This window comes from Garra rufa, chromosome 13 (assembly GCF_049309525.1).
Source record: "Garra rufa chromosome 13, GarRuf1.0, whole genome shotgun sequence".
In the NCBI taxonomy this organism is placed as follows: domain Eukaryota; kingdom Metazoa; phylum Chordata; class Actinopteri; order Cypriniformes; family Cyprinidae; genus Garra; species Garra rufa.
Genome location: NC_133373.1, coordinates 7694682 through 7714776, shown reverse-complemented (window position 1 = coordinate 7714776; position 20095 = coordinate 7694682). Strand labels below are relative to the sequence as shown.

Here is a 20095-nt window from a genome sequence, read left to right as displayed (position 1 = left end):
GTCAATGGCTACCGTCAACTGTCAGTGTACCAACATTTTTCAAAATATCTTCTTTTGTGTTCAACAGAAGAAAGAAAATCTTCCAGGTTTAGAGCAACACAAGGATGAGTATTTAAAATAAATTATGTCAGAATTTCCATTTGTGAGCAAACTAAGTGTTATAAAAGACAATCATGAAAGTGTACTCTTCTTTAAGTACACCTAGGCACAATTTATTTCATTGATTTGCAAGTGCAGCTTTTTAAAGTACATTACATTCATTAAAATTTAGCACACATGGATTTCAGAAGATTATTTATGCTAACATTGCACACAAATCTGATTGGGTTTTCAAATCTGATCTTTGGGACTGACTGCCCACAGTGAAATTTTATAAGTGATGAAATCTGATCCGTTCAGACAGTGTCCTCAATATCTGGGTTGCTATAGTAGCCTAATCGCTTGAGAGTCAGCACAATGCTAAGAGACCTAGGAGAATAACAGTCATTGTAGAAGTTTTTATTAAAAACACTTTCCCACAAGATTCAGAATAAACTAATTTGACTTCGAACCTGTACATGGACAACATTAACACAGGGCAGGTATAGAGGGGGGAGTTTAATTTAGGTATTTACTTAATCTTAATCTTTTGCTTATTACTTTGAAAACAGTGCGTCAATTACGCAAGGCCTTAAAAAATGATGATGTGGAATGAAAACCAGTTTTAAAGCTTGATAGCAGCTACTATTATAATTAAATAAATAAAAACAAAATCTCTGAAAGCTAAAACGAAATGCTTAAGCAGCTAATAATTATTTATTTAATTCAATTCGATTTTAAATGATTTTAAATAGTTAACCCACTTACGCCATCTACTGTTACAAAATGTAAATTACAAGTGCATATAGGCCTCCGATTACTTGTATCGATGGTGTAAATAATATAAATTCATGTTTGATATATTTATGGGTTTTAAAAATGGCATATTATATAATAATGCTGTAATTATTATTAATTCACAGACGTGAATACATTTATTTATGCGATACATTAATTTGAATCAGGCACAAATTGGACAACCTCCCATGTGTTCAAGGACCCCTCAAGATGTCCATGCTTGCCGAACGTGAGTTTCCAATTTGGATTGTATTTTAGCATAGTTTCAAAGTTTTAAAACATTAGTTGTCGATTTTGTATTAGGAATGCGTATTTGATTTGAATAAATATGCCATGTTAAAGACTTTCTTGCATTCCTTCGTGTTGTTTATCATGTTTGCTAGCAGGCTAACGTTAGCCATCGTGGCTTTTTTATAAGAAGGCGAATCATGAGTTGTCAAACACATATATTCTGCTTTAAATTGTTCCTCATAGAAACAACACCCTTGTGACATTTCTAAAATTATATTTTCTGACATAAAAGTAACATATAAATAGATTTGCCATCATTGCAGTGGTTTAATACGTATAGTTTGTTAGATACTTATCATTATTTTGATATTTCATTAGCTCGTCGTAAACAGAAGTGGTCTGTGGATCCCAGAAACAGCGCATGGAGCAACGATGAGTCCAAATTCGGACAGAAAATGCTGGAACGCATGGGGTGGTCCAAAGGAAAGGTAACAAACTCAACACATATAAACAAAACGTGTTTAATTTCTGTAGTGAATATACGTTTTATAGCTCAAAGTTAAGGCGTTCGAAAGTTACACAAACTTTCGGAACTATGGCAAGCCGTTTTAGCCTAAAATATACTAAGCGTTACTCGTCGTAATTGCATTTTTTACTATTAACAATTCAATTAAAGAGCTCTGTGATTTAATTTTTAATATGTAACATTTCCAATTACAGAGCTCTCTAATTCAATTCTTACTAGTAACAATTCCAATTAGAGAGCTCTACAAATTAATTTTTACTGGTCATATGTCTTTATTGACTTCCATTAATTTTTAATACAGATATAGAGCTCTACAATTGAATTATTACTAGTAAGAATTACAATTAGAGAGCTCTCTAAATCAATTTTCACTAGTTATAATTCCAATTACAGAGCTCTCTAATTCAGTTTTTACTAGTAACAATTTCAATTTCAATTAGAGAGCTCTCTTATTTAATTATTACTAGTAAAAATGCGATTACAGAGCTCTACAATTCAATTTTTACTAGTAAAAAATACATTAAAGATGTTTAATTGCAGAGCTCTGTAATTGAATTAAAGAGCTCTCTAATTCAGTTCTTACTAGTAATAATTAAATTAAGAGAGCTCTCTAAATTGAATTATTACTAGTAAAAATTATTTGTAGAGCTCTTTAATTGTAATTCTTACTAGTAAAAATTCAGTTGTAGAGCTCTGTAATAAAAATGAATGGAAGTCAGTGGAGACATATGACTAGTAAAAATTTATTTGTAGAGCTCTGTAATTGGAATTGTTACTAGTAAGAATTGATTTAAAGAGCTCTCTAATTGGCATTGTGATTGGTAGAAACTGGATTATAGAGCTCTCTAATTGATTTGTTACTTGTAAAAATGCATTTACGACGAGTAACGCTTAGTATATTTTAGGCTAAAACAGCTTGCCATATCGTACCTTTAGATGACAATTTCCATGACAGCTGCCACATCAACCTAAAAAATTAAACGATTAAACAATTTATTAAATATTAAATATTGAATATTAAACAATAATGTTTTAAATACTTACTGCCAAGATAACATGATCTAGCTAGCTAGATGGGAAGTTGTTTAAATTGCAGTAGTATTTGTGACCCTAAACCACAAAACCAGTCATTAGAGTAAACTTTTTGAAATTAAGATTTTTACATAATCTGAAAGCTGAATAAATAAGCTTTCCGTTAATGTATGTTTGTTAGGATGGGACAATATTTGGCTGAGATATGACTATTTGAAAAAATGAAATCTGAGGGTGCAAAAAAATCTAAATATTAAGAAAATCACCTTTAAAGTTGTCCAAATGACGTTCTTAGCAATGCATATTGCTAATCAAAAATTAGATTTTTATGGTAGGAAATGCCTTCATGGAACATTATCTTTACTTAATATCCTAATGATTTTTGGCATAAAAGAAAAATCGATCATTTTGACTCTTACAATGTATTTTTGGCTATTTGCCACAAACATACCCATGCTACTTAAGACTTTTTTTGTGCCTGAGATCTATATATGCATTTAAATTTATTTACTAAAGCAATTTTTTCCTGTTGGCCTAACATTTGACATTTCAGAATAGAATGAGAATAAAATCAGTTGAAATCAGTAAACAGTAACACAAAAAAAATGTGGAAATGGATTGGTAATTGTTCTTGTAATATTATCATAATATAATACATAATATTGTGGGTTTTTTTTTGTTTGTTTGTGTGTCAGGGTCTTGGCAAGAGTGAACAGGGGGCTACAGAGCACATCAAGGTTAAGGTCAAGAACAACAGTCTGGGTCTGGGCACTGCAGTAAGCCACGAGGTAAAGATCCATTCCGGTTTCCTTGGCTTTGAGTTGCCGTGTTCTGTTTTGTGCTTTTTCTAGTCACATCAATCTTTCTTGATGGTGTTTTTTTATGTGTTGTTAGGACAACTGGATTGCCCACCAGGATGATTTTAATCAACTGCTTGCTGACCTTAACAACTGCCATGGACAGAACAGCACTGACAGTAAGCTGGATTTTAAGCATTTTAGGGCCATTCCACAGAATTGGTCCAAAGTCAGAGATGGAAAGTCAGTATGTATGCAAATTGTGTAATATTAAAGGTACACATTTTAAGTATCTGTGCCGTTAATTCTCATATTGTATTTTGAATATTTGTCTCCCCCCAAATTTGTCACTACCGGTAATAACACGGTAATATATAATTTAATAAGGGTTACATTGACCTGTTAAGGTTTTGCTTACGTCTACATTGAAAATTTATTTTGTTATTTTATTTTTTACAAATTTTTAGAGGTAAATCAACAACAATTACATTTTAACAATATTTCAAGTGTACTTTATGAGATTTGTTGTATTATGAATCAGATTTCAAAGTTAAGGATTCATTAGTTTGAATATACATTAAACTAAACACTGTCATAACATCTTAGTTGATAATTTAGTATATTTTATTTTTTGACAAAACATCCCATGTTTCAGTAGTGACAATAATGCTTTGGTCGCGACCACATCACATTACAGAATTAAACACTGCTAAAACATATAAAAATTTGCGTAACTGTACTAACATTGTGTGAATAGTAAATGTTCCTTTTTTTATGGAGTAACACCCAAAATAATAAAGACGTCACTACCGAAACTTCAGCCTTCAGACGATGTATACATCTCAATTTCAAAAAATTGACCCTTATGACAGGTTTTGTGGTCCAGGGTCACATATTAAGTTTACCGATAAGTAAATGCTTTTTAAATGTGTTTTTTGGTTGTGGGACCACAGTTTGGACCAATTCTGTAGAATGGCCCTTTAGACATCACAAAAAGTCACTTTAATTACCAGTAAGAGCAGAACAATTGAACCTTTGGACTTGGGAATCATTGCAGCTTTGACATATTTCTCCCCAGTGTTCACTAGGTGGTGCTATTGTGATGTTCAAATGACATGAAACACATGCTGTGGTTATTGTCATGTTGAGAACAATATGGTTTTCTTCTCTCTTTCCTTGTTTAATGCCTTATGTGTGATAACACATTTTTTATGGCTATAATTTTTATTATTTTAACGTTGTTTTTATATACTTTCAGATCCCACACTGGAGCAAAGTTTTAGTTTGGAAGAGAAGTCAAAGACATCCAAGAAAAGGGTCCATTACATGAAATTTACTAAGGGTGAGTCAATAAGTGTCACAGCTTTTAACCAGTATGCTACAGAACTTTATTTTGTGAACTTGTGTAAAACAGTGGTTCACAATCTAACTGCTTGCTTCTTTTAACTGCAAGACCCCTTAGTGTTTTTACAATAGGCCACATGACTTTTCCAGTTTTTTTGTGACATATTGGAGTTTTAAAAAATATTTTTCAAATATACACTACCAGTCAAAAGGTTTTTAACAGTAACATTTGTAATGTTTTTTTTTAAGTCTCTTCCGCTCACCGAGCCTGCATTTATTTCATCCAAAATACAGCAAAAGCAGTAATATTGTGAAATGTTTTGACACTTGTAATAACTGCGTTCTGTTTAAATATATTTAAAATGTAATTTAATCCTGTGATCAAAATTAAATTATGAGCATCATTACTCCAGTCTTCAATGTCACACGGTCCTTCAGAAATCATTCTAATATGCTGATTTGCTTTTTCAAGATGCTTTGATGAATAGAAAGATCCAAAGAACAGGATTTATCTGAAATAAAAAGCTTTTGTAACTTTATACATTATACTGTTCAAAAGCTTGGAGTCAGTAGGATTTTTTTTTCTGGGAAAGAAATTACAGAAATTAATACTTTTTTTAACGAGGATGCTTTAAATTGATCAAAAGTGACGATAAAGACATTTATAATGTTACAGAAGATTTCTATTTCAGATAAATGCTCTTCTTCTGAACTTTCTATTCATCAAAGAAACTTGGAAAAATTCTACTCTACTATGTGTAATTTTTTTGAGCAGCAAATCAGCATATTAGAATGATTTCTGAAAAATCATGTGACACTGAAGACTGGAGCAATGCTTAAATAACATTTGAAATCACAATTACATTTGAACATATATTCAAATAGAAAAAACGGTTATTTTTAAATAGTAAAAATCTTTTAAAATGACTGTTTTTGCCATACTTTGGATCAAATAAATGCTGGTTTTGTTAGCCTTCTTTAAAAAATATAAAAAAATCATCCTGTTCAAAAACTTTTGACTGGTGCTGTATGTTTTTCTCACAATTTGTACCCAAAAAAATATTTCAGAGCTTAGAAGTCATACTTTTAAATTTAGGCTTTCTTAAATATTCAAGGCAGTGGGAATCCTGTTTTTGAGTGAGTGAATTGAAATGATCTTGATCATCTCAAAAGTATCTTCATTTTTAGTTGTTTTGTTTTACTTGAATGCTTGTTTTGTCATCTTGAGGCTCCTTGGAAGTTTGCCAAAGCCCAATAGTGGGTTGTAGGCTGTAGAAAGAATAGTTTTTCCTTAGTTTTGCGTAAAATAAACAAAAACAATAGATATTTAGTTCATAGTTAATTATATTATTATACGTGGGCACATTGGGTGATTGACCTTTTCACAAAGAAATCACTTGAGTTTTTCTTTACGTAGTCAGGTTTGGCTATTTGAGTCTAGTGGTGAAAGGTTGTTTTTTCTTTTTAAATAACCTACATGACGTGTTAATTTGAAAAACATTCATGAAGCCAAGCCAATTTTTTGTATTATTTTTCAATTTCCTTTATAAAGAACCCCCCCCCCCTCCATCCATCACTTCCTGTGTTCAGTAGCTGAACTTTGTATGCTATGGCTTATGTAGTAAAAGCTCACGGGTCACTGCCGCAGAAGATCAGCATGATCAAACTCTGCGGTCAGCGTAACCAGAAGGCCGTGCCGCCCCTAGTACAGAGCGTCACTTCACCAAGCTCCAAGTTTTCTGACTATCATGTACACAAACGATTAACCTGAGTTTGATCTGGCAGTTGAACGATCGCCCTGAATGTTTTGTCACGTACCGTTGACCCCTGCCGAATGGCTCACATCCTTCCCAGCATGGAAAGCGGGGCTGCCTAATGTTTGTTGGTGGTCTTTATGAGTGGGGAAATTTATTTGCCCTCAGGTTTTGCGTTCTTGATGCCTAAGGGGTGGTATTTTTAGACGTTGTCTCATTTTCCATGATGGATGTTTATAAGAAATGTCAGGAATGTTGGGAAAACTCGTCGTCTCTTATCACCTGAGAGGACACCGTGGCATACCGCTCCAAAGCTCGACTTCCTGTTTCCTGTGAGGAGCACTGGCCAGCGCGCTAACTTCTCAAAACGGCCTCAATCAGCACCTGATGAGTCCCACAGATAACACCGCATCCAAAACAATGTTAATGTTGTTGTTGTCGTTGTCTCTGTGTTTTTAAAGGCTTTGTTTAACTACAAAAAGGAAGAGCGTACTCTCAGTGGATGTCTTATGTCTCATGAGACGGACTGGACATCTCGCACACAACCTCATCACGACCCCCTGAGGTAATTGGGCCACCTCACTAACCTCGTGTCCATGACCTCAGCTCAACTCTGATTGGTTATGGCTGCCCTTTGCCTCCATAAGTCACATTTTGTGACTTCCTGGGGTGAAAAAGCATCACTCAAGCTCATTAGTAAAAGTTTTTTTCCTGCTCTTGGCATGATTGATGGTGTATATTCTAAAAATGTAACTGTTTAGAGTAGGGGTGTGCGATATGACGATTTTTGATCGTGGACAATTAAAATGTCTCCACAAAAAAATATCGTAGTATCATGCTTAAGGCTCTTTAATTATGGCAAAAATCATAATCATGATTATTTTGGTCAATATTGTAATCACGATTATTTAACATGATTCTGAGTGGGTCCATTATATGATTGATTAATTTAAAGATAGCAATACAATATAAAAAAAAGATACAATTGATTTTTTTTTGGGGGGGGGGGGGGGGTTAAATCTAATTAATTGGGGGGGGATTTAATCTAATGCATCTAAAAATAGTGGAGGAGACGGAATGAGATGCTGCAGGAGAGTTACGTGATCCAAGGATTCTTTATTTTCAACTTTTAGTTAATAGCGTAATGGCTTGCCCTGTGAGGTGCTTTGACAGATTCGTTTGCATCCTCAGCATGAAAACTTTCAGTTTACGGTCATATCCTTATCTGTAAATGTCACAAATTCACACGAGCATTTCCATTTTTGCATAAAAGTCCATTCTGACAGTCTGTGTTAAGTTTAAATCTTTACTAAATGAGCGTGTCAGACAGCCGGAACACAGAGAGGGAGACAATTAATACTCAGGGCAAAAACATTCATTGTGCTGAAATATCTGTCATTGAATGTTAATTTAGGTTTAAAAGACAACATGTAGTGCACATATTTATGGAGAGTAGGAACTGTAAAGAGATAACAGCGTGTAATTATCTGATATATAAATATCAAACGCAGAACATTCCTCTTATCTGTTGGTTAACATGGAGTTTGATTTTATTCATCTTTATTATCTGTATTAGGCTATTCTTTCATTTTTAATGTAGAGATTTAAACTGTTCACTATATATAGCGCTTAACAAATTTAATAAAACAAATTTATGTAAGGTGTTTAACAAATTATGTAAGGTTTGTGCCACTGCTGCTCAAAACTAACAGTATTGGTGATTACCAAAATCATTTTTTAGCTTTATTATTGAGGTTATCTATGAAAAAAATAGTCAAGAGCTTAATAGTGTTTTTCTTCAGATATTTGTCTTTTCTATTTATTACAACCGGTGGTCTATTAAATTAAGAACTGTGTTTTCATAGCTGTCAGTTGGCACATTTGTTTGAAGGACATTGGGCAGAATGTGCATAGTGTGATTTGTCAATAAAATAATTTTATTTTTGGATTTTTTTAAGCTGATTAATCGAAAAATAATCGACCAACTAAGATTATCAAAATAATGATTAGTTGCAGCCCTAGTAAAATAAAACAGCATAGTCTTCACTGTAAGAATTTACATTTTACATACGCATCTTAAGCTAAATGTTCACTTTACTTGTCAGTGTTTTGTTCCGTCTCTGAACGCATACGCAGAACAGCGCAAATTCTCATTTGTGCTTTTGAAAACAGACATCAAATAAACATTAATAAATCAAGCATATATTTTATGCAAGTCACCTTACATGATTTTACTGATTTGCATGTGAAATTGGGCTTTTATAGAGGAGCCAAAGCGCACCACTGGAAAGAGGGCAGAGTCGGGAGCAATAATGCATTTTCATAATCGTTTGAAGCTGAAATCTAAACTGAATTTCGATTAATTGCACAACCTTAATCGTGCTACAGCGTGCCTCCGTCTTAATATACTGTACAACACTACATAGATTAATTTACAGTACACTGCACTTATTGGCTATCAAAAAAGTACATTATTTGCATGCGCTCTAAAGCCTTGCCGGTAAATAACGTTGTTAAATAACGTCCCCACTGACTTTGATAATGGGGGGAAAATACTATGGAAGTAACTGGGGACTTAGCAAGCAACTGTTTGGTTATCCACATTCTTCAAATTAAGTTTTATGTTCAACTTGTTTCGTTTAAAAAAAAAATTTTGAGAGTAAATGATGACAGAATTGTCATTTTTGGGTGATGGGAGGCTAATAAATCACAAAGAAAAATCACTGAACTTGAAAAAATCGGGATATAATATTTTTGTCATATCGCCCACCGCTAATTTAGAGGTTAACGCTAAAAGTATTCATACTTGATTCTGCTGAATGTCTCTTCGATAATGATTTCTCGTAAGCAGACTCTGTTCTCTTAAAGTGTGATGTGTGTAATTTGATCCATAATTAGACTGAAAGTGCAACTAAGATGACACGCGTGACACTGGTTGTTACGACTGCTAACAGATTTGTAGTTTGCTGTCATGGCAATTGGCACGTTTTGTCAGCGCGTCGGAGTTCCGCCCATCTCCCCTGTGGAGGCTTTGTTGATTGGATCACCTTTTGCTGATATCGGTTGCTCTGTAACCCATACAAGGCCTCACCCTTTGTACGTTTCCTGATTACGCCTCACCAAAGCCGTTGCCAGGTTAATGCCTTTAATTGATCTAACAGATAAACTAGTTCTATGTAACGCTTAAATGCAACCCATTAAACTCTCTTGTATACCAGCGTGCCATCATCATAAAGTGTTTAAATGCTTGACATGTGTTTTAAAAATTAAATTATGCCTACATGCATTACTGTAAAGATTTAAGAGTCATTATTTAAAAGCTTATTCTTACCAAGGCTGCATTTGTTAGTTCAAAATACAGTAAAACTAATATTATTATTAAATATAATGTGAAATAATATTATTTCTTTTTGAGTATAATTTAAAATGTAATTTATTCCTGTGGCAATGTTGAGTTTTCAAGAGTCATTACAGTCTTTAATGTCACATGAGCATTCAGAAGACATTTTAATATGCTTAAGAAACATTTCTTCTTCTTATTATTCTAATGATCAATGTTGTAAATGGTTATGCTGCTTAATTTTTTGGTAGAAATTGTGATGTGTTTTTAGGATTCTTTAATAAATTAAGTTTAAATGAACAGAATTAAAAAAAAAATGGAAATCTTTTGTATTATTAATGCATTTTGTCACTTTTGAACAATTAATGCACCCTTGCTAAATAAAAGTATTGAGTTCGTTTTAAAATAAAAAATACTGTCCCCAGATTTTTTAAATCTTGCTGTACGAATCTTTACAAAAAAAAACAATTTTAATGTCTATTACAATTTTTTTTTTTTTATTATATTAAAATGTATTCCATTCATCTAAGCAAAGGGTTATTTGTAGAAAATAAAATGGTTACACTTTACAATAAGGTTCATTAGTTAACTACCTTAGTTAACATGAACTAAGAATGAATAATGCTTCTACAGCATTTATTAATCTTCGTTAATTTCAGCATTTACTAATGCATTATTAAAATCACAAGTTGTTAACATTAGTTAATGCACTGTAAACGAACATGAATGAACAATGAATGACTGTATTTTTATTAACTAACAAAAGTGAATAAATAGTCTAATAAATTAATTGTTTGTTCGTTCATGTTAGTTAATACATGGACTAATGTTAACAAATGACACCTTATTAGAAAGTAATTTTTAAAAAAATTGTTTGTTTGCTTGTTTTAACACCAAATGTGACCCTTGGACCACAAAACCAGTCATAAGGGTATTTTTTTAAACTGAGATTTATACATAATTTGGAAGCTGAATAAATAAGCCTTCTACTGATGTATGGTTTGTTAGGATAGGACAATATAAAATATTGAGAAAATCTGCCTTTAAAGTTGTCCAAATGAAGTTCTTAGCAATGCACATTGCTAATCAAAAATTAAGTTTTGACTTTTACAGTAGGAAATGTACATAATATCCTAATGATTTTTGGCATATTCTCTTGGTGCTGAATATCTTTTGTCAGGATAATCAAGTGGAAATTATAATGATGGTGCAACTTCGTATATTGCTCTCAGTCTCATTAAGATGTTTTGGTCTGATCCTTTAGAACAGAAGCAAACTAAACCCTGCACTAGACAGGATGGAGGTAGCCGAGAGGTTGCTTGTTTCAAAGATTGATGGCTTTCAGAACAGGAGAAAGGCACCAGCGTCTCTAGCGCCCATCTCAGACATGAGCAGCGTAAACCAGTAACCCAGATTTAATTGGCTGCCCATTTATCAACTGATCCAGTATTTCTTGATGCGAGTTGAACTGCGAGCACTTTATCATCTGAGTGACTGAGTGGGTCAAGCTGTTACACAGATGAACGGAACAATTTTGGACCCCCTTCATTAATAATTGACCTGATTTCGTTTGAGAAACAAACCAGTGCATATAATATTTTCTTCGTTACTATTTCCTGCTCAGCCAGTTAAAAGAACACCCCTTCATCTTTTTCTTGTCACCTTCACTTCTTGTTCCAGAAAATCCTTTTTCCTTGTTTATTTAATTGCAACTGAAAAGCTTAGAACTTATCCAGGTGTCTTATGAGGCAGTCAATTAGTATTTCGCTTGTCAGATTAGCAAGTCGATCCGAAAAAGCCTCTGTGATTGCTAATCTGGTTTGGCCAGAGTTCTGTCACATTCGTTGCCATCTCAACAGTGACCTTGTTTCCAGCAGGATTTCATAACCTTATGTGCACCGGTAGACTATACTGGCTCATCCATGGCTCTCAGACACTATATAGAGGTATGTTTTTAAAGGAGTAGTTCACCCAAAAAAATGTTTTGCTTTGAAGAATATTTAAGTCTTATTTTCAATATAATGAGGACTAGTGCTGTCAAGCTCCAAAATGATTAAAAAAAAAAAAAGTAACCTAAAGCATCCATACAACTTTTGAAGAACCAAGTTGTTATTCACATAAAATGAATGCCTGATTCACATGAATTATTTATTATTTTTTATTCTCTCTTTTTTTGTTCTTGATTCAACTGACTGATTCTTTGATTCAAAACTGATTCTTTTTTTTTTAATTTAATATGAGTCTGACTGATCCAGTTCTTGAGTCCAACTCACTGATTCTTTGATTAAACATGAGTCAGACTAATCCAGTTCTTGAGTTCAATTCACTGATTCTCTGATTCAACACAAATCTGACCGCTCCGGTTCTTGAGTTCAACTCACTGAGTCTTTTTTTTATTTTTTTATATGAGTCTGACTGATCCAGCTCTTGAGTCCAGCTCACTGATTCTTTGATTAAACATGAATCAGACTAATCCAGTTCTTGAGTTCAATTCACTGATTCTCTGATTCAACACAAACCTGACCGATCCGGTTCTTGAGTTCAACTCGCTGATTCTTTTTTTTTTTTTTTTTTTTTTTTTATATGAGTCTGACTGATCCAGTTCTTGAGTCCAATTCACTGATTATTTGATTAAACATGAATAAGACTAATCCAGTTTTTGACTTCAACTGACTCATTCTTTGATTCAACGTGAATCTGACTGGTCCAGTTTTTGACTTTAACTCCCCGATTCTTTGATTCAACACACATCTGACTTATCCAGTTATTGAGTTCAACTCACAGATTCTCTGATTCAACACCCATCTGACTAATCCAGTTCTTGAGTCCAACTCACTGATTCTTTTTTTTTTTATTTAATATGAGTCTGACTGATCCAGTTCTTGAGTTCAATTCACTGATTCTCTGATTCAACACCCATCTGACTAATCCAGTTCTTGAGTTCAGTTCACTGATTCTCTGATTCAACAAATCTGACCGATCCGGTTCTTGAGGTCAACTCACTGATTCTTTTTTTTTTTTTTGATATGAGTCTGACTGATCCAGTTCTTGAGTTTAACTCACTGATTCTCTGATTCAACACAAATCAGACTAATCCAGTTCTTGAGTTCAACTCACTGATTCTGATTCAACTCAAATCTGACTTGAGTTAAACTCATTAATTCTTTGATTCAACACAAATCAGACTAATCCAGTTCTTGAGTTCAACTCACTGATTCTGATTCTACTCAAATCTGACTTGAGTTAAACTCATTAATTCTTTGATTCAACACAAATCAGGCTGATCCGGTTCTTGAGTTTAACGCATTGATTCTTTTATTCAACAGGTATCAGACAGATCTAGTTCTTGAGTTCATCATACCGATTCTGTGATTCATTACAAATCTGACTAGTCCAGTTCTTGAGTTCAACTCACAGATTCTCTGTTTCAACTCAAATCTGACTGAACCAGTTATTGACTTAGACTCACTGATTCCTTTGATTCAGCAAGAATCTGACTTATCCAGTTTGAGTTCAATTTATGTGATTTATCAGAAACCAGACTGATCCAGTTCTTGAGTTCAACTCGCTGATTCTTTGGTTCAACACAAATCTGACTGATACGGTTCTCGAGTTCAACTCACTGATTCTGATTCTACTCAAATCTGACTTGAGTTAAACTCATTAATTCTTTGATTCAACACAAATCAGGCTGATCCGGTTCTTAAGTTTAACGCATTGATTCTTTTATTCAACAGGTATCAGACAGATCTAGTTCTTGAGTTCATCATACCGATTCTGTGATTCATTACAAATCTGACTAGTCCAGTTCTTGAGTTCAACTCACAGATTCTCTGTTTCAACTCAAATCTGACTGAACCAGTTATTGACTTCAACTCACTGATTCCTTTGATTCAGCAAGAATCTGACTTATCCAGTTTGAGTTCAATTTATGTGATTTATCAGAAACCAGACTGATCCAGTTCTTGAGTTCACCTCACTGATTCAATAATTCAGTCACAGTGATTAACAGCTTACTAGATGGGATTTTCAGTGACTTAACCTTCAGTCTGATCTTACACAGCTGTGATTTGACGTTTGAATATCTAGAATATATAACATAATCATACGAACAGGTTTTCATAATGCATTTATGGTACTTGTGCATTTTTGAATCTTGAAATCTCCAGTCCCCATTCTTCGCAGTTATATGGAAAAAACAAAAGCGATCAGGACATGATTGAAAATGTTCAATTTTAGCTGAGTTAATCCTCTGAAGGATTTTAGTGGCATTTGTAGTTACACCCAAAACTAACCCTTTGTTAGTTGATAGATCTCTTTTCCAAAAGTAAAAAGGTCATTTTTGGGCTCCACTTGTTGTCCACTGTGATCAGTGGAAAGCTTGTTCGGCTTGGCCTTTTGTTTAGACTGCTTACAGGATACCTTGGTTACTTGAAGGCAAGGTCTCCCCTTTGAAAGCCACGCTGAAAAAGACCCTAGAGCAATAAATAAGCGAGTGTTATCAGGAGCTGCTTGTAGGAAGAGGATGCAGCTGTACGAACAGGACTCGCGGCTGAGACGGGCGCCCAGGCACTCCTGGAGCCTTTGAGCTGCTGGAAAACGGGAGGTGTGAGGTGGGGCCGCCCCTGCACCGTTTGTTTTTCCTCAGCCGTTTCATCCCCTGCGACCGCGCAATATGCCCTCTTTTACCTCTAAACCTTTCCTCTCGGCAGGAGTTCAAAACCGTCCGGTGACCCTTATCCATTTAAATCAATAGTTTACACAGTCCAACGCCACTAGAAAAATATCCATTTGTCAACAGGTTGCGACCGGAAACATTTCCTTTTCATCTCTCCAGACGTTTGTGAAATGCATAATAAACACAGTGCTCTTTTTAAATCGAAAAGGAACTATCGCTAAAGTCTTTTAAATATGTCTTTCTAAGTGCACGTTAGTTTGACAGGTTTTGCAGAAGCATCTGCTGGTTGAAGCACCCTGCTGCCCTCACGTTGAAGCAGAGCTCAAAATGTTTACACAAATGTTCTATTGTGTGGAATAATGTCAAAGATCTATAAAAAGTCTCCTTGTTTTTAACCTTTTTGCACAGGAAAGGACCTGTCCAGTCGCAGCGAAACAGACCTAGCTTGTATTTTTGGGAAGCGATCAAAAAGAGAGACAAGAGACCAAGATGAGGTAAGCGGTGCAAGTTGACATCAATTTTTTTTCTCCTAAGTTTGCTACAATAATACACAAGGTTCAAGTTAAAGGAATAGTTCACCTTTTTTTTTTTTTTTTTTTTTTTTACAGTTGTGACTTGATTCAGACCCTTTTTTTACGACGAAATAGAGCAAAATGAGGCAATAGTGTTATAGTCAGAGAATGTAAGTCACTTAATTAACTTTTTATTTAACTGTTGTATTAAATCAATATCTCATTTACAGACTCCCTTAAAAATCATTATCTTAGTTCATTGCAATCTCACAAAGTTCCATTATCATCACGGCTTGTGCACAATTCAGAATTGAATTGAGAATGACTCCTAAATTCCAATTCAATTCTTCATTTGAATTGATGTCAAAAACAGGATCTAGAATTACAATTAGAATTTGAATTAAAGGAAGCAGAATTGCAATTCAATACAAATTCGCAAAAACGCAATGACTCGCTTATTAACAGTGACTTGCTGCCACCTACTGGCAGTTTTAATTTCACATTTAAATTAACTTAATTTTTTACATAATTTTAAATCAGTATTCAACATGTCATGTTTAAATTAAAATATCAAAACATTAAGCATTCGTAACAGCAGGTTAAATGAATTCATGTCCATCTGAGTTGCATTAAACTGTGTAAATGCATCTAAATCAAAATCATACATTCAGATGCAGCTTCTGTGTTTCCTCTGCATTGCAAAGATGAATTTTGATGATACAGATTTAATTTGCCTGGAAACAGCCCAAAAATGTCTTTTAGTCTAATTGACTGGTTAAAAGTAAGAATTTGACTCAGATTTTTTTTCTTTATTTATTTTTTTATTTAGTTTAATATGGAGGATTAACAATGCAAATAGAAATAATAATATTAACAACAAAAGGAGAGATATTGTACTTAAACAAATTGGATTTATGCTATGATACACAGTTTAAAAAATGGCTTTGGGTCAAAGACAAAAAAGGGTTTAAGCATAAAAACAATAAGTGTAATATTGCTTTAAATTGTTGTTGTTGTTGTTGCTTAATTTAATTGCATTTTTGTTTTTCTGAGCAAATAATGTATATCATACATTTTTTCCCTAATTTACAGAAGACACCCACTAAAATGTCATTCAGTGTAACAATCTTGTCAGGCATATTTACAACAAAAATCAATTTATGATAGGGGTGTGCGATATGACGATTTTTGATCGTGGACGATTAAAATGTCTCCACGATCTGCTTTTGAATAAATATCGTAGTATCGCGCTACAGTGTGCCTCCGTCTTAATATACTGTACATTCACTCACGGGACACTGCACTTATTCATATTCGCGATCACAAAAGTACATTATTTGAATGTGCTTCAAAGTCTTGCCGGTAAAATAACGCCATTTGGTCCGCGCGCTGTTCTGGCATGCGCTTCATGAGCGCGTAAACCTGAAGCACGTGCGCTAAAAGCCTGTCAGACAGCACCTGATTACTAAACTGAGCTATCTTTGGCGTTTAATTTGCTTATACTGTCAAAAACACGCAAGGATTACATATAAACACAGTCGGTTGTCTAAAGTGAAAGTAAACAGTTAAGAGAAAAACAGATGCGCCTGTATAGATGCGTGCAGCTCTGCGACAGAGCTAAACATGCTGTCGATTGTCATTAAAGGGACAGTACACCCAAAAATGTTGTCACTCACATGTCCTAAATCTCTATAAAAAAAATTCTTGTGCTTAACACAAAAGAAGATATTTTGAAGAATGTGGGTAACAGTAGCTGGTCCCAACTGACGTAAAATAAATAAATAAAATATATGGAAGTAACTGGGGACCCAGCAACTGTTTGGTTACCCACATTATTCAAAATAAGTTTTATGTTCAGCATGTTTTATGCTTAAAAAAATGCGAGAGTGAGTAAATGATGACAGAATTGTCATTTTTGGGTGATGATACACTAATAAAACAAAACACAAAGGAAAATCGCTCACTGCTCTTGACTGAAGAACTTCAATACAGTTGCTTTAAATGTTGCTTCTATGTATAATTTATGTATATAATGTATATAGTGTTTTATTTTTATATTTGTTAATTAAATTTCTTGAATGCTACTGATAAATACATGGACTGTACCTGAAAATTAAAGCACTGTTTGTTTTATTTGTATAGTATGTGTATTTGTAACATGTAGCTTATCTTTGTTCTTATTTTTTAAAAACAGAAAATAATGACAAAGATTTTTTTGTCTTCGCCCACTTTGGCTTAAATATCTACCATTCTTTTTATTTTATATTTTGTTACCTTGTAAGGTTTTGGTTTTAAAATAGAAAAATTTATTTGGCTGTACTACTCAGACAACTTGTAAAAAAGTAAAATCAACATGACAAAGAATCGTGATAAAATCGTGAATCGTGATATTTCTTGAAAAAATCGTGATATGATATTTTTACCAAATCGCCCACCCCTAATTTATGACATATTAAGTCGAATTACTTTCACCCCAAATACTAATTGGTTATAATTCTACATTTTTAAAATTTGCTAATATCCTAGGTTTTGCCCCCCCCTTTTTTTTTTTTTTGTTCGTTCAGTAATAATTTTTTTACTTATTTTAAACACAATAAAATTTAATATGCTCCATTATTCTTTAATTTATTTTAATATGTACAAGTCAGAATTGTTTGAATTTTTACATAAACATTGTGTTACACTGAATGACAATGTAACATTATTTCAACCAAATTTTGACATTTTATTCTCCAAAAACTTATTTGAAACCTTGAAAGTAGACACTTACATTTAATGTGTTTTCAATGGGCATAAAATCACTTTTGTGAATTTCTTTTGACGTGGACATCTTAACATCTTTGACCCCCTTTTTAAAGGTCATAATGCTCATAAAATGTAAAAAATCCATTTAAACTTAATAAAATTCCAGAATTTTTTTTTTTTCAATATTGCACACCCCTAGTCCTTGCTACGTTTCTGGGCCTTGAATGTGGTAGTTGCATTGCTGTCTATGCAGGCTCAGAAAGCTCTCAGATTTCATCAAAAATATGTTAAGCAGCCTTATCTTTACTCAACCTCCTTATTTTGAAAGTGATTTCCCAGTTACTGTAAATTTTTGTGACAGCATAACCAAATCACAAATGGTTTTTAACCTCTTACATTACTTTAAGATCCAAAATGAGCCTTTCCTCAATGTTGAGCTGACATTTGAAGTGTTACATAAATCATAACCATAATATTGAGACGTAGCAAAGCTATTGCAACAGATTGCGTGTCACCTTGCGGTCCAGCCCACCTGTAAGCACCGCTGACCTCTGCTTTCACGTGACCCGCTCGCGGCAAGTTTCAGGCTGATAATGAGCCGTGTCATAGCATGCAGTCTGACTCCACACACGAGTCACTGTAGGCAGGGATCCCGCCTAAATCCCTTTAACGGATTTGCACCCTCTCTCTCCTCTTTCACCTCTAGTCCTGTCCGCCACCTCTGTGGTCAAATCAGGTAGTGTATTTCTGATGATGTGCTGGTGGGCACGATCAAACCGCATTTCCCAATCATCTCCCAGGTACAGGAGGCAGTGATAGAAGTAAAAACAGAATTACTGATGATCCCTTCAAACTTGGTTTGGAGAAGTTGGTTTGAAGGGATTATTTAGTGGAGTTTTTGGCTTACACGGCTAGTTTGGATTCAGTTTGAAGGCGGCTCTGCAAGCCAATGTTGTGTCTGTTTTCTTCGCACATCCACCTTGAATTTGCCATTGTAATTTATTCCCTACACCATGTTCATCTTTTGCTTTGCTTTTTTTTTTTTTTATTTGTTGAGATGTAAATACTATACTGCAGGTTTGTGGTTTAGTTCTTAGTGAGATTTGTTTTTTTCCATAAGGAAATACCAGCAGCAGAAGAATAGTTTTAGGTAAGCTTAGGTTTTAATCTTTGGCTCGTAAATGAAATGCCGCATCAGAGCTGCTTTGCTGTTGTCATGACACTCGCCACGTGCCTCGTTTTTGGCTGCCGTGCAAAGACGGTGTTTTGTTATATGTTGATTCTCAAAGAGCTGGTTATTTTAGTATTTTCTTAAATCTAACACAACTGAGTGTGAGAATAAATAAAAGAAGACTAGTTGATGTGTCTGTTTTCAGTGCAAATATTCTAACAATGTCAATGGGGGGTCTTCAGCTAGCGTTTTAATGTAAAATGTCTTCAGTTTACAGATTATAAGGTCAAATAGTTGAAATATATTTAATATGATCATCAGTTCTTGTGAATCAGCTGTGGAAAATGATGATAAAAATAGTTCTTCCTTGCAGGAAGTTTAAATCAATTCTTTTTTCAGTTGTGTAACTCATCAAACAGGTAATTGGCCACATTATTAATGTCTGTTTAGTTTTTAGCGATCTAGTTGCTAAGTGCCAGTGTGTTTGGAATTACCCAACAATGAGCTGAGCATTTTTGCAACATGCTTATGAAATGTTTTATAAACTGAAGCTGGCCTAATCGTTTCAGCATTTAAAAAAAAAAAAAAAAAATGTATTCCCTAGTAATATATAGGAAGAAATAAACACTTTTCTTTTGCACTTTCAATTCATTAAAAAGAATCCTAAAAAAAAATCCACAGAAATATTAACATATGTGACCCTGGACTATGCGACCAGTCATAAGGGTCAATTTTTCAGAGATACAACCAAAGTCCTTTTTTAGGACAAGTCATGTCACTCGGCGGCCATCTTTGAAACGCCTCTCGGGCATCAAAGTGCAGCTCCTATCTCTTTGAATGGGGAAACATCAAATTCTCCAAAACTATTCGCCAAACTTACGATTAAATTTCATATTTGAAATCTCCAAAGAAATCCAACAAGAGCTGCCTCATAAATATAGTTCCTTGTGCTTGAATAGCGTTAAAAAAACGCTTATTTTTCGGGCTAGATGAGCCAGTGAGCATGCGCAGTACTGAACGCACGTCTGTTTCTATAGCAACCGGGACTTCTAACGGCAGATGCAGTGACGCGCTGACTTTACTAATCAA

The 20095-nt window shown here is 34.1% G+C and overlaps 1 protein-coding gene across 1 annotated transcript in view; it reads left to right on the top strand.

The window, feature by feature from the left end:
• The first annotated feature begins 1076 nt into the window (after positions 1-1076).
• The window catches only part of pinx1 (PIN2 (TERF1) interacting telomerase inhibitor 1), a 44664-nt gene continuing 25645 nt past the window's right edge, over positions 1077-20095 (top strand). Inside the window, exons 1-6 of the mRNA XM_073816883.1 lie at positions 1077-1105; positions 1486-1595; positions 3361-3453; positions 3560-3641; positions 4721-4804; positions 14987-15072. Of these exons, the coding sequence (XP_073672984.1) occupies positions 1087-1105; positions 1486-1595; positions 3361-3453; positions 3560-3641; positions 4721-4804; positions 14987-15072 (474 nt within the window). The 5' untranslated portion in view covers positions 1077-1086. The remainder of the gene's footprint in view (positions 1106-1485; positions 1596-3360; positions 3454-3559; positions 3642-4720; positions 4805-14986; positions 15073-20095) is intronic.